This window comes from Oncorhynchus gorbuscha, linkage group LG04 (genome assembly GCF_021184085.1).
Source record: "Oncorhynchus gorbuscha isolate QuinsamMale2020 ecotype Even-year linkage group LG04, OgorEven_v1.0, whole genome shotgun sequence".
NCBI lineage: Eukaryota > Metazoa > Chordata > Actinopteri > Salmoniformes > Salmonidae > Oncorhynchus > Oncorhynchus gorbuscha.
This window is the reverse complement of record NC_060176.1, coordinates 68,180,829-68,196,958: the sequence shown is the minus strand read 5'-3', so window position 1 is coordinate 68,196,958 and position 16,130 is coordinate 68,180,829. Positions and strand designations below refer to the sequence as shown.

The following is a 16,130-nucleotide window of genomic DNA, read 5'->3' as shown; positions in this document are numbered from 1 at the left end:
GTCAGCAACCATTGTGGCTGAAATAGCCGAATCCGCTCATTTTGAAGGCGTGTCCATATATTTTGACCATGTAATGTATCTACTGCAGGGCTAAATACGCCTAGCTTCTACGTCCCATAAACGTTTCCAAAAAGTAATGTATTTAAAAGTAAATAAGAGAGAAACAAACCCGAAACAATTGATCACAGCCTAGGTCTATGCCAGTCAGTTAATCCTTTAATTTAATTAAGGTGTTTAAGGACGTTGTAGCTGTGTCGAAACACGGCCCTATTTTCTGTCAGCAAGTTTGATTTTGTATTTGAAGTGTGAAATGCACAGCGCGAGGCCAAGAAGTTGTGGAAGCCATGTGGATGGTCCTGAAAAGTGAGAGTGAACATTCGCACGGATTATTCTCTTACGCTGAATTTCCTTTTGTATTATTCATGGTGTGATATGCGAAACAATGCTTAAAGTAGATTACATGCCTCAATCATTAATAGCTGAGGGAGACGTCACTTTATTTTTGAATCGTTATCCCCGGGAAAAGTGCGCTCTACTTCGAAATAATATGCAGAATTTGGTGACCCATCTTTCACGATGTCAATTTCAAGGCTGGATGAGGGTTATCGGTAAGTAGCATTTAAACACAGCTAATGGAACCTCAAGTACGGATGAAAGGGGGAGGAAGTCGCTTTGCCTCAAAGCAATCGGCTCCTAGCTAACTAGGTTGATATGCTTGAGAAAATGTTATTCCCATGCACGTGAAGTAAACACTCCGTGTACAAAACAATACGAACACCTGCTCTTTCCATGACAGACTCACCAGGTGTATCCAGGCGAAAGCTATGATCCCTTATTGATGTCACTTGTTAAAACCACTTCAATCAGTGTGTAGATGAAGGGGGTGAGACATGTTAAAGAAGGATTTTTAAGCCTTGAGATAATTGAGACATGGATTGTGTGACATTGAGGGTGAATGGGCAAGACAAAAGTGCGCGGGGTATGGTAGTATGTACCAGGCGCACCTGTTTGTGTCAAGAACTGCAACGCTGCTGGGTTTTTCACGCTCAGCAGTTTCCCGTGTGTATCAATAATGGTCCACCACCCAAATGACATACAGCCAACTTAATACAACTGTGGGAAGCACTGGAATCAACATGTGCCAGCATCCCTGTCGAACGCTTTCGGCACCTTGGAGAGCCGACGAATTGAAGCTGTTCTGAGGGTGCAACTCAATATTAGAAATGTGTTTTTAATGTTTTGGCCAGCTCTAAATCAAAATTCCTGATGTAGTAATTCCAGCTACCTAGCTACACATGAGTCATGACAGGTGAAAATCTAATTCATGTGTCTTTCCTTTTCTTCTTGACAAGTTATGAAACCATAATACCAATATTAAAATGCAGGATACAAGCTTGGTTGTGTAAAAAACAGTAACACAGTTGACAGGAGTGATGCAACCATTACAAAGAAAAAGTAAGCAGGACTAAGCTGTAAGCTTAACTGGACACACGGGACACTTATCCATGCTTCAGAAGAGGGAACAATCAATCACTCAGCCTTGCTATGTCTTCAGTCTGATATGGGCACACACTTACTGACAATGCTGATGTAGCCTATCTTAAGGTTAACATCAAATGAGACAAAATCCTTCTTCCTCAAGCAGTATACTACTTGAACTTGTGAACATTAGAGGATGTAACACGCATGGGACATTTGACCCCTGGTAGTAACCTTAATCTCCCAGAAAGTGGGGATTACTAAAAGCACAGCGTGTTCGCCTGCAATGACCTGATCTGCGCTGCCTGTACGAGACCACCATACTACAGTGAAGGTTATTGAATGATTCCCTTGATTTGATAAGGCTTGATGCCGTCTGTGTGATGTGGCGGAAGAAGGGATCTGAAAAATGCATTGATTGTTTGCTCTTTATCAGATCTTACATGAGTCCCATCTCCACTGTACAATCCGGGATGCTGGCATGTTTTTTTATGTGCTTGTTTGTCATCCATTCCAATAGAAGGGACTTGCTTCTATGTACTTACAGGTACTGTAATTCATATTGGAATAAATATACTAAAGCCTATTAATTAAATGGAATCCACATTCATTGTCTGTCATAGCTTGTTAATATGCATGTTTTGCAGATATGAAGAGCTCATCAACTAACTGGATATCCTGCGGCCAGCCTTTCACTGAGCCTGCCATATGGAAGCCAAAGTTCTGCATAGTTACCGACTGTCAGCTACTCCTATTGGACAAACAAGAGGTATTTAACTCCTACTAAATAATGAATAGTATGTGGTGTGAGGATTGAAGAGATGGGAAATCATGCAGGCCTGCATTTGTATTAGTTTTTTAGAGTGGAATTCCACCCTTCTGGAGCCTGGAGTGAACTGTCCCATTGTTTATTACCAGTAGCAACTGTAGCATAAATTGTTGTCATTGCCTGCTGTCCTGGCTGTTACCCAGATCCACCCACTGCTGCTGCAGGAGCGCCGGGCCGAGTCGTGCACGGTGTGGCTACTACGTCATACCCTCACTGTGCCCAGAGACTGCAACAGCCTTGGAGACAAAACAGCCCTGGCCACAGACAACAGTAAGTACAGTCTACCCACTCCTACCTTACCAGACTGAGTACACATCACTCCACTATACTATGGGATGAAACGCTTACCTGTCAATCAACACAGTAGAGTACAAGTAAAATATGTGATCTTTTTCGTTCACTCCGTCTTTGAAGAAGAAATTGCAAAGTAATCAACAATCGGCAGCAGAGTAAACTAGGCTACTTGTTGTAAATATTGGTTTAGAAATTTGACTAAGGATGGAGTCTGGAGTAACTGAGTTTTGGCTTTGTTTGAGTCATAATGCTACAAATGAATTGAGCCTAGATGTAGGTAAAAGAAACTTGATGCGAAAATTGCTTGTGGTGGTGAAATCAAGGCTTTTTTTCCCAGAATGGGGATAAACTGCTTGTGGATTAGGCCTAACGGTGGAAGAGTGTGCTTAGACATGAAAAAATACTTAAACTAATGTTTTGCAAAATTTTCAGGTTAATGTTTAGGCTTGTCCTGGAGACAGAACTGAGTGATTTCTGCTAGATGGGCCAGCGGCAAAGTCAAAATTGGCTATATTGTAAAAATGTATGAAAACATGTGCTTTTTTGAGCCAACAGCACCTCTTACTCTTACTTATTTCCTTTCCTTCCCACTGGAGGTCTCAGCAGTCAATGACTCTGAACATCCTCAAACCTTTTCTAGTCATTCCTTTCCCAGTACGCTGCAATAATGGCAAACTGTGACCACAGGACTCAAAATAGAAATTCCTTGGTGTAATATAATCCATACATTTGCCTATTATTGCTTGTTTTTGCACAGTAGTGTCCCTAGGTGTGCCCCAAGTAGAGTCCTTCATAGGTCAGTTTGGCATAGAATTGTTCACTGGTATAGAATTGTTCAAAGAGCTGATCCGTAAACCAGTCATATAACATTAATTTATGTTTAAAAAAAGTATGACTCTAGAGTAGTAGGCTTTATTATGAATATTATTACTACTATTACTATTCCCCTTCCCTGCATTAATTTGATCTATTCACCATTTGGATAAAAGGAACATTTTATAATGCGATGTGTCACTCAAATCGCTTTGAGAGAAAGAGCCTTTAATTAGACTTCTTACCTAATGCAAGCATGTAGCCGACATAACAAAATAAGACCTTTACCTTCAATATTGTTTAGATAATCAAATAGCTTAAATTGAAATAAACCATTCCCAGACTCGAATATAGGCTGCAAAAATAGGCTACATTTATTTAGTAGGTTCCTCAAACTTTTACCAGTCGCTCAGGTTTACACTTTTTACATGGCCTGCCTGTAGTCTAATGAACAAAAGCCTGAATTCATGTAATAAATAATTGATAATTAACTGAATTATCGAAAACAAATAGGCCTAACTTTTTGCACTGTGCAAGCTGTGCATCCATCTACCTCGTCATTGTCCTTCCAAACTGGAGATTTCACTCGTGCAGCACCTGTTTCCCCTATAATGTTGTAGCCTATATTTCTCTCTGGTTAGGCCTATGCTAGACATTTTTGCGTGAGCTAGGCTAGTCCCGTGTAGCTTAGTCGGTAGAGAAAAAATATAAAATATCAACAAAAAATGTATCCAGTGAAAGTAAGCTTGGCAATGTGTCATATACTTATGTGGGGAGAGGGAACATAAGCTCTGCGTGGACAATTTATAACGTTTTAGCATCACACAAATAAGGGATACTGTAGTTCCCAGCTCCAAACACTCTCAATGCGAGCGCGGCTGATGTCTTAAGTCTGCTCACAGAATGGAATTCGCAAACAAAACGCAACACATGAAGCTTCTGGGTTTAAAAAAAGTGTATTATCTTGATTTTAAACGTTTCCGACCTGCAATGTAATGGTTCTGAACCATGAGCCAGCCCACGGATTGAAATAATGTTTTAATTCTACCAGGAACTGTGGGTATCCGATCCGATGCAGGACTCCAGCCCCTAGCTGCTGTGCCCCTTAGCTCCTGTGCCCCTTAGCTCCTGTGCTGTGCCCCTTAGCTCCTGTGCCCCTTAGCTGCTGTGCCCCTTAGCTGCTGTGCCCCTTAGCTGCTGTGCCCCTTAGCAGCTGTGCCCCTTAGCTGCTGTGCCCCTTAGCTGCTGTGCCCCTTAGCTGCTGTGCCCCTTAGCTGCTGTGCCCCTTAGCTGCTGTGCCCCTTAGCTGCTGTGCCCCTTAGCTGCTGTGCCCCTTAGCTGCTGTGCCCCTTAGCTGCTGTGCCCCTAGCTGCTGTGCCCCCTAGCTGCTGTTGCCCCTGCATCGCAACCTGGTTGTGTAGAGGAGAAGGTGGCCGGCCATTGGTCAGGAACTCAGAGAACTGAAGTGAGAGGGATTCTGAGCTATGTTTTGTTTAGTGACCATATGATGAAAAGGGAGAGAAGAAGAAAAAACATGCTGTGTCTTTAAGAGCTGAGTAGCGAAAGCTGGCAGCCAGGCCCTGAGTTGAGCTCAACCCAATCATAGTCTTGGAACGGCTGCCAGATGTAGCGTAGCAGCAGCCAGAACACAGCAGAGCTGCCCCTGCAAAACTAGGCAGCGCTACTCACTGGGACAGGCGGGAGACGAGGATACATTTCTGTGCCTCACTCGATTCTACATCCTCACGCACACACACGCACAGGGCTGGCAGAAAGGAGTATGCCTCATTTGGTGCTGTGAAGTTATGGAGTTGGACAACACGGCCAAACCGGAGAGCTACAATGGTAAGAAGAACGTTTTAATAAAGCAGACAAACTGTTGAAGCCTGCATCTGTCCCCGTGGCAAAGGGCGCTTTAAGGTTAGGAAGATTGTTAGTTGTTCCCTTTGTGCTTTCTCTCACTCAGTTCTGGTGAAGTGGGGTTGTTTGCTGTGGAGACAGATTGCTTGTGGAATTCCTATGAATCAGATGTTTTGTTCGAGTAGATAGAGCAGAAGCATGGGGGTTCTAATACTGTATTCAACATACTGTTTACTAGGAATAACTTTTAGTCCATTTGAACGCCACTAGGAAGAATGTTTTAGTCCATAGAGATTGTTAGTTGTGTTAGTTGAAAAAGTGATTGGACTGTTTACTGTTTTTGCATAGAATGTGATGTCTGGGGTATTTTTCTGTCTCAGAATAAATTGGAACACTCTGTGCAGCAACTGGATTTCCACTCTGTAATCTGTGGGCTGAATGACTCATAAAAATCCTGTGTTAGGACTTCTGAGGAATAACAACTGCGCAGCACATCGGCTCAAGTGTGAGGACGTGTAGGAGTCACTAAGATGTTTGAGAAAACAACAGAGATTGTTTCTCTTAAAAGCTTGTACATTATTTTAACATTTCAGGAGAACTTTTCAGTGTACTGTTGATGAGAAATTCTCCTTTGTTTCAAATAGCAATCCACTTGGAATACTTAGAATATTTCCACAGCCACACTTGGCTGACTTGGATTTATTCCGTTTTATTAGCCGGGCTCTGTGCCCATTTTCAAATTTGTCATGAGAATTACCACACTAACTTTAATTTCTTTGGAAATATAGTCTGTTCTCTTATTAAGTCCTACATCTAAGTGTACTTCAATGAGTTGAACCAATATCTAGTATATATACAGTCGAGCATGGATTAGAGTAGTCACCCATCCTGGTGTTGGTGCTCAGACAGTCTTCCTCTAGGCTCTTGTCTGGGTTGTGCTGGCCTTATACTCCCCCTGATGCACCAGTCAGTAACCTAGACACTTCTTTGTTCATAACTGCCAGTATCTTCATGTCAATGCTCTGATATGATCAACACATTTACTTATACTATTCTTTAGTTCGTAAGAGTTTGAATGAAGACATTGCCTATTTTTCTATTTAACATGTCCTATGGTTAATTTGAATACATATTTTAGAATTTCTAGCTTTATGAGCATTCAATGTTTTGGTGTGATGAATAATTAATTGAAGGATATTAGCACTTGCAGATTTCACTGTCAGTACTAAAGATACTGGTCTGGTACAGACCTTTTTTACCTACTCTAACAGCTGAAAAACACAATCAGAAATTCATTCTCAAATATTCATGAATATTGAGCTGAAATAGCAATATCAACAGTTAATATTACATAGTGTTTACTCATCATTCTCTTAAGTATCCAAAACCATTTGTTTTTCTGACACTAAGGGGTGACATGCTCCTACCTGCAGTAGGCCTAAATCTAACACAAGGTGTTAGCATAATCTCGATGACATAATTATTAAATTGGACATAATCTGCTTTAGTATGAAAATTGTCAACATTTTCTTACTGTGTTGCAATTATGGATTGGCAGTAGCCTATAGTGGACATGTTATTGCAGTTTTGGGATGATCTTAACTCTACTGTTGGGGAGAAAGACCCAACATCCCACAGTGGCATTATACTTGGGTCCCATCCTTTTGTTCATCAATTTAGATGTCTCCCTAGTTACAACAATGGTCATATTCACTGCCAACATTTAGATACAGTATGTCTTTCAAACCAAATAATCTAACCACTGTTGCCTGATTTTGAAATGTCAATGAAACAATTATAAACTGTAAAATGTGTTGTACGGCAGATTAACTGAAAATCTCCCATTTTTTCCTTCCAATTTGACCAAGTAGGCGAAACAGTTTTGTTTTTATCCCCTCTAGCATGGGATAACTTGTCTGCTTGGGATGAGTCCCCCCTCCAGATTGAAAAATGCCTCCAGTGTACATAAGTGGAATTAGGAGCTAGAAGCAGAACTGCCATGTCTGTCGGTGCCATCTTGGCAATTAAGTGTCCTCCTTATTTCCGTGACCAAAGAACTCTAATATAGGTTAGAAAATAATATCTCAAAAGTCTATTTGCATTGGATTATTTACAGTGCCCCTTAAAAAAGTGGTACGGCTTGCTCATGCCTTTTGAGTTAAAGCTGAGGATTGTGGATGACATTTTAATGGGTCCATTTTGGCCCTCTTGAAAGGCAGTGCTTGCCTCTGAATTTATTACACTTCTTTTTGACTCAACTTTTTGGGGCGTTAAACTGCGTAGGTGCATTAAATCTAGTGTTGAAGATTAATTTGTAACCTTTTTAGTCTATGCAATGGTAGTTTTGGTTTTTAAATCCACTTTATCCTGTACAGTTGTGAAAGTATGTTGGCTAGCTGACACCAGCTCTTCCATGTCATTTAGGTGGAAACATGAGGCTGTCACTCATCAAATTGTCTTTGAATATAGTAACAAGGCTCAGTTGTCAATGCTCCTGCTATGTGCTTCAGTGGTTTTACTGATCGGTATGAGGACAGTTGCCTTTGACACTTCAATTCACCTTGAGAGCAAGGTACTGATTTGAGAGATTTTACATTTCTATGAAATGTTTGCGATTTAATGATACGGGTCCCTTTATTCAGCTCAGTTGTATTAGAGCGGAGTAACTGATTTAATTGTCAGATATATAAAAATAAAGATAAAATGTTGACTAGATTAGGCTACATGGTTTGACTAAATGGTGTGAAGTATTTGACACACTAATTCTCTTTCTATTCTTTAAACTCCACCTGTTGAGCCACTGTGGTTAAATGTTGAGCTGCCAAGGAGAAGACAATAAGCAGATGTCCCTTCACTGTAGATCTCGTGCTCCGTCTTTGACATATACACATAAACATGTTAAAGTGTGTGGGCTTGTGACATTTGAAGTCCGAATTCCTTCAGAGAGGAACTTGGCTCAGCTGGCCGTCATACGCCAGGGCAATTTGCTGACCTCACATGCTGCACATAAGTGTCTTTGTCTGTGAAAAATCAGCTGACTTGTATTAATCCCCTGCCCAATCTTCACTATTGTTTCTATAGTCCTCCACTCAGGAAGTTCTGTCTTGCACAGCTAGTCAGGGCAGTGTGCTGGAGTGCACCACACAATGATAGACTCATAGCGATGAGTTGAGAACATACAGTGGAATAGCATAGAGAGAGAGAAAGTATTTTGCATAAATTCAGAACAGTATCACCCCTCTTTGTAAGCCAAGGACACCGTTGTTCAAGAAACAGCGGCTGGCTATGGCAGAGAAATCACAGATAAAATGTTTTAAAAATCTCATAGCAAGACCATACTTTCAAAGCCATGTTATTTTTCCGTATGCTAGTGATAATATGATACATTTCACTATGCTTTGTCGTGTCTTTGGCTATGCCGGATTAAGTGATATGACATGCTATTCTATAAAATAATTTCGCCGTAATTAATATTACCTGATTGAGCTAATCATGTAAATGTAATTAACTAGAGAGTCTGTTATCTTCCAAATAAACTCTTAAAGACCTAGTAATATTTTACATCAATAGCAGTCAATATTAATCGTCATCTTATTTCAGTCTCATCTGAAAGTTGTAAATTCTTGGTTATCTGCACGAACCCTGGCTAACAAGTTGAATCAGCAATACAAAATTGGGTTTAATTATTTATTTACTAAATACCTAACTAATCACACAGAATTACACATATTTAAATCATAACTTGATTACAAATTACGTCATAAAGGAAAATGTCCCTATGACAGCTGGTTACACAAGAAAAAGGGCTGGGTTTGAGTGAAAGAGCGGGAGACTGAGGAACAAAAGAGAAGAGAGAGAGAGAGAGAGAGAGAGAGAGAGAGAGAGACTGCTCTCGTCAATGTACAATAGCTCAGAGTCACACTGCCTGCAGAAACAATAGTTCCTTACCAGTTTACAACCAACTGGATTGAGAAGGTAGAGAGAATGTACACAACACTGCTTATTATCCTTCCATCAGGACATTATTTCTGTACACTTTTCAAACCACGTTCTCCTGAGGGAAACCCATCTTTTCCATTCATTTGCCACGCTCACTCACTCCTAGAATCCTCTATGTGCTCGAATAATGTCGCTTGGATGATGAATTATGACAATCTCAATCTTTACTTGGGTTGTAAAATTCCGGAAAACATTCCCAGTTTTCTGGATCTTTCTGAAACTTTGCAATCCTAATCTTTACACATAGACACACAGTCAGCATGCTATTGATAGGATTGCTAATCCTGATAAAAGTAGAGCTGGGACAATAAATAGAAAATGATCGATACTGACCGAACCAATCATTTATCGAGGACATTTTACTAAGTCTTATGACTGGGCGATATGGGCAAAATGTCATATTACATTACAAAATGGTGTCCTTTGACAGCTCTTTGGTCTGGCCATAGTGGAGTTTGGAGTGTGACTGTGGACAGGTGTCTTTTATACTGATAACAAGTTCAAACAGGTGCCATTAATACAGGTAACGAGTGGAGGACAGAGGAGCCTCTTAAAGAAGAAGTTACAGGTCTGTGAGAGCCAGAAATCTTGCTTGTTCGTAGGTGACCAAATACTTATTTTTCACCATAATTTGCAAATAAATTCATTAAAAGTCCTACAATGTGATTTTCTGGATTTTTTTTCTCTCATTTTGTCTGTCATAGTTGAAATGTACCTATGATAAAAATTACAGGCATTTCTCATCTTTTTAAGTGGGAGAACTTGCACAAATGATGGCTGACTAAATACTTTTTTGCCCCACTGTATATCTATCCTACCCTGCCTTTCTAAGGTCTTCGAAAGCCAAGTTAACAAACAGATCACCGACCATTTCGAAACCCACCATACCTTCTCCACTATGCAATCTGGTTTCCTAGCTGGTCATGGGTGCACCTCAGCCACGCTCAAGGTCCTAAACGATATAACAGTCATCGATAAGAGACAGTACTGTGCAGCTGTATTCATCGACCTGGCCAAGGCTTTGGACTCTGTCAATCACCACATTCCTATTGGCAGACTCGACAGCCTTGGTTTCTCAAATGACGGCCTTGCCTGGTTCACCAACTACTCTCAGACAGAGTTCAGTGTGTCAAATTGGAGGGCCTGTTGTCCGGACCTCTGGAAGTCTATGCGGGTGCCACAGGGTTAAATTCTCGGCCGACTCTTTTCTCTGTATGCAACAATGATGTCTCTCTTGCTGCAGGTGATTCTCTGATCCACCTCTACGCAGACGACACCGTTCTGTATAGCTCTTGCCCTTCTTTGGAAACTGTGTTAACTAACCTCCAGACAAGCTTCAGTGCCATACAACTCTCCTTCCTTGGCATCCAGCTGCTCTTAAACGCAAGTAAATTTAAATGCATGCTCTTCAACCGACCGCTGCCCGCCCGTCCAGCATCACTAATCTGGATGGTTCTGACTTAGAATATGTGGACAACTACAAATACCTAGGTATCTGGTTAGACTGTAAACTCTCCTTCCATACTCACATTAAGCATCTCCAATCCAAAATTAAATCTAGAATCGGCTTCCTATTTCACAATTCTTCCTTTGGCCGCCTTTCCTTCCAGTTCTCTGCTGCCAATGACTGGAACTAACTGCAAAAATCACTGAAGCTGGAGACTCATATCTCCCTTACTAACTTTAAGCACCAGCTGTCCGAGCAGCTCACAGATCACTGCACCTGTACATAGCCCATCTGTAAATAACCCATTCAACTACCTCATCCCCATACTGTTATTTTTGCTCCATTGCACCCCAGTATCTCTACTTGCACATCATCATCTGCACATCTATCATTGCAGTGTTTAAATTGTAATTATTTCGCCACTATGGCCTATTTATTGCCTTACCTCCCTTATCTTACCTCATTTGCACACACTGTACATAGAAAAAAAGTATATTGTGTTATTGACTGTATGTTTGTTTATGCTATGTTTAACTCTGTGTTGTTGTTTGTGTCGCTTTGCTTTATGTTGGCCAGGTCACAGTTGTAAATGAGAACTTGTTCTCAACTAGCCTACCTGGTTAAATAAAGGTAAAATAAAATAAAATAGAATAATATTGAAGACATCAAAACTATGAAATAACACGTATGGAATCATTTAGTAACCAAGAAAATATATTTTATATTTGAGATTCTTCAAAGTAGCCACCCTTTTCCTTGATGACAGCTTTGCACACTCGTGGCATTCTCTCAGTCAGCTTTATATATATATAATATATATAAATATATATGTGTGTGTGTTTTTTTAACTGGTGCACATTAATGTTGTTTATTTATCCTTAGATTGATCGTTATTGTGATAATTGAGTCCATTTATGATATGGACGTTTTCCCTTTATCGCCCAGCTCTAGATGAAAGCCAATGCAGAGCACAAGACCTGGAATTAGCACTGAAGTTTTGGCAAAGTTTTTGTTGGCCAGAGCTGGGTGGAGTAATAAGCTGATTTAGGGTGTTTAGAACAATCCTTTATCTGGTATCACTAGTTATCTTTGAGTATAAAGATATCCTTCACTGTAGTGATGAGGACCAGTCTCAAGTAGAACCTTCTCCACAACCAAAACTGGGATTTAAAAGCCAACAGTGAAGGTTACACTCACTGGACAGTTAGGTACACCATCCCGGTCACGAAAATTGATCGCTCCTACAGACAGCGAGTCACATGGCCATGGCCATTTTATATAACGCAGGCCGACAGTCAGTGAGGCATTCAGTTACTGTTTTATTGAACGTTAGAATGGGCAAAACAAGTGACCTAAGTGACTTTGAGCGTGGTATAATCGTTGGTGCCAAGTGAGCCGGATCCAGTATCTCAGAAATAACTGCCCCCCTGGGCTTTTCACGCACCAGTATCTAGGGTTTTTCACGCACCAGTATCTAGGGTTTTTCACGCACCAGTATCTAGGGTTTTTCACGCACCAGTATCTAGGGTTTTTCACGCACCAGTATCTAGGGTCTTTCACGCACCACTATCTAGGGATTTTCACGCACCAGTATCTAGGGTTTACCGGGAATGGTGTGTCAAATAAAAAACATCCGGTCAGCGAAATCCTGTGGGTGAAAACAGCTCTTTGATGAGAGCGGTCAAAAGGACAATGGCAAGAATTGTGTAAGCTAACAGGCGGGCAACCAACCAACAAATGCCATCGGCATACCACCCTGCATACTGCTGCTGGCTTGCTTCTGAAGCTAAGCAGGGTTGGTCCTGGTCAGTTCCTGGATGGGAGATCAGATGCTGCTGGAAGTGGTGTTGGAGGGCCAGTAGGAGGCACTCTTTCCTCTAGTCTAAAAAAATATCCCAATGCCCTGTATAGGGTGTTGTCTTTCAGATGGGACGTTAAACGGGTGTCCTGACTCCGAGGTCATTTAAGATCCCATGGCACATATCGTAGGGGTGTTAACGCTGGTGTCCTTGATAAATTCCCAATCTGGCCCTCAAACCATCACGGTCACCTAATAATTCCCAGTTTACAATTGGCTCATTAATCCCCCTCCTCTCACCTGTAACTATTCCCCAGGTTGTTGCTGCAAATGAGAATGTGTTCTCAGTCAATTTACCTGGTAAAATAACAGATAAATAAAAATGGCGGTACAACAGTGGTGTGCAGAACGCGCAACTCATGGATCCTTTTCATGGATGGGCTATTGCATCAGACGACCACACCTATCAGCTAAAAACAAGAAGAATCAGCTCCAGTGGGCATGCCATCACCAACATTTGTGGACAATTGAGGAGTGAAAAAGAATTGCCTGGAATATGACCGTGAGTTCAGTTTACTTGAGTGGCAAGCACAGTCCCCAGACCTCAACCCAATAAAGCATATAATAATATAATAATATGCCATTTAGTGGACGCTTTTATCCAAAGCGACTTACAGTCATGTGTGCATACATTCTACGTATGGGTGGTCCCGGGAATCGAACCCACTACCCTGGCGTTACAAGCGCCATGCTCTACCAACTGAGATAGAACAGGCTGTTCACAGCATGAATGTACCACTGTTCTGGAGGAAAAGGGGGGTCCGACCCACTATTAGATGGGTGTACCTAATAAATACCAATATCTCACATTGGTCATATGCACGACTACCAAAAAGATGGGAACAGCATGCAGACTCAAGTAGGTCACCCAGACCTCTGTTTCCTGCTCATGAGACATTTTCCGCAGCCTGGCGTGAAACACCTCTGCCTGTATTTCTGGCCTTGGCTTTAAACAACGACATATTTTGGAACACTGCTGATTTGAGAGAGCTCCAGAGATTACTCTTGTTTTTGGAAGAGCAGAGCTGTGGAGAATTGGAGAATTCACAGCCCCCAGGCTTTTCACAGAGAAGCCTCTCATGGCAGTGGGTGGGCGCAGGTGGGAGGGAGCAGCACTAGGTGCTGTATGAAGGAGTAGACCAGACTGAGGGGTGGGTGACTGAGCGTATGTGACATGCCTAAGAGGGCTAGGATTCCAAAAGGGTTAGATCCTATCACAGCTGTATTACCACCCTCTCCAGAGGCATGAATTGCATTTATGAAGGGGGGAAAACAACTAACTGAAACCTGCCCCTGTCAAGGTTTCATGTGTCCTCTAAACTGCTTGCAGCATGACAGAGATTTTTCAGGGGCTGGAGGTTGTTGGAACATTCTTTCAGCGATGCATATTTGTTAGATTACAAAGCTGCAGAATGTGGGTTGCACTAGTCTAAAAAATGAAATGAAATGAAGGCAAAGAGAAACCCTGGACTCTGATCACTGGAGCCTCGCTTTGCAGTCCCGGGTTTGAACAATGACAGCAATTGTCTCTCAATGATCTATGCAATGCTGTAGGCATGCAAAAAATAAACATGTATTTTTGCAGCACTTATGTATAGACAGTAGACCTAGACGTATAATTGCACATATACACTCCATGACCAAAAGTCATTCTCTATCTCGTTCCAAAATCATGGGCATTAATATGGAGTTGGTCCCCCCTTTTGCTGCTATAATAGCCTCCACTCTTCTGGGAAGGCATTCCACTAGATTTTGGAACATTGCTGTGGGGTCTTGCTTCCATTCAGCCCGAGCATTAGTGAGGTTGGGAACTGATGTTGGGCAATTACGCCTGGCTCATAGTCGGCGTTCCAATCCATCCCAAAGGTGTTTGATGGGATCAGGGCTCTGTGCAGGCCAGTCAAGTTCTTCCACAACGATCTCGGCAAACCATTTCTGTATGGACCTCGCTTTGTCATTTTAAATTTTTTATTTCACCTTTATTTAACCAGGTAGGCTAGTTGAGAACAAGTTCTCATTTGCAACTGCGACCTGGCCAAGATAAAGCACAGCAGTGTGAACAGACAACACAGAGTTACACATGGAGTAAACAATTAACAATTCAATAACACAGTCGAAAAAAAGAGAGTCTATATACATGGTGTGCAAAAGGCATGAGGAGGTAGGCGAATAATTACAATTTTGCAGATTAACACTGGAGTGATAAATAATCAGATGGTCATGTACAGGTAGAGATATTGGTGTGCAAAAGAGCAGAAAAGTAAATAAATAAAAACAGTATGGGGATGAGGTAGGTAAAATTGGGTGGGCTATTTACCGATAGACTATGTACAGCTGCAGCGATCGGTTAGCTGCTCAGATAGCAGATGTTTGAAGTTGGTGAGGGAGATAAAGTCTCCAACTTCAACAATTTTTGCAATTCGTTCCAGTCACAGGCAGCAGGGAACTGGAACGAAAGGCAACCAATGCTGAAACAGGAAAGAGCCTTCCCAAAATGTTGCCACAAAGTTGGAAGCACAGAATCGTCTAGAAAGTCATTGTATGCTGTAGCGTTAAGATTTCCCTTGAAAAACTGCTCCAGACCATTATTCCTGCTCCACCAAAGTTTACAGTTGGCACTATGCATTAGGGCAGGTAGCGTTCTCCTGGCGTCTGTCAGACTGCCAGATGGTGAAGCGTGATTCATCACTCCCAAAGAACGCTTTTCCACTGCTTCAGAGTCCAACGGTGGCGAGCTTTACACTGCAGCTGACGCTTGGCATTGCGCATGGTGATCTTGGGCTTGTGTGTGGCTGCTCGACCATGGAAACCCATTTCATGAAGCTCCCGACAAACAGTTTTTGGGCTAAAGTTGCTTCCAGAGGCCGTTTGGAACTCAGTAGTGAGTGTTGCAACCTAGAACAGAGGATTTTTACTCGCTTCAGAACTCACAATCCCATTCTGTGAGCTTGTGTGGCCTACCACTTTGCAGCTGAGGTGTTGTTGCTCCTAGATGTTTCCACTTCACAATAAGAGCACTTACTGTGGACCGGGGCAGCTCTAGCAGGTAGAGGTCGACCGATTAATTGGCATGGCCGATTTAATTAGGGACGATTTTCAAGTTTTCATAACAATTGGTAAATGGCATTTTTGGACGCCGATTACATTGCATTCCACGAGGAAACTGCGTGGAAGGCTGACCACCTGTTACGGGAGTGCAGCAAGGAGCCAAGGTAAGTTGCTAGCTAGCATTAAACTTATGAAAAACAATCAATCTTAACATAATCACAAGTTAACTACACATGGTTGAGGATATTACTAGTTTAACTAGCTTATCCTGCATTGCATATAATCAATGCGGTGCCTGTTAATTTATCTTCAAATCACAGCCTACTACGGGTGATGATTTAACAAGAGCATTAGTGAAAAAAGCCCTGTCGTTGAACCAATGTACTTAACCATAAACATCAATGCCTTTCTTAAAATCAATACACAAGTTTATTTGGTTAATATTGCCTGCTAACATGAATTACTTTTAACTAGGGAAATTGTGTAACTTCACTTGCGTTCTT

General features: G+C 41.7%; 1 protein-coding gene across 3 annotated transcripts in view; it reads left to right on the top strand.

The window, feature by feature from the left end:
* Positions 1 to 271: 271 nt before the first annotated feature.
* LOC124034578 (disabled homolog 2-interacting protein-like) overlaps positions 272 to 16,130 on the top strand; it is a 132,711-nt gene continuing 116,852 nt past the window's right edge. For 2 of the 3 annotated variants that reach the window (XM_046347958.1, XM_046347957.1), the window contains exons 1-3: positions 272 to 608; positions 2,127 to 2,248; positions 2,452 to 2,578. In XM_046347958.1, the coding sequence (XP_046203914.1) occupies positions 443 to 608; positions 2,127 to 2,248; positions 2,452 to 2,578 (415 nt within the window). In that variant the 5' untranslated portion in view covers positions 272 to 442. Of the gene's footprint in view, positions 609 to 2,126; positions 2,249 to 2,451; positions 2,579 to 4,770; positions 5,261 to 16,130 lie in introns of those variants that run through there. The other variant, XM_046347959.1, reaches the window with a different exon arrangement.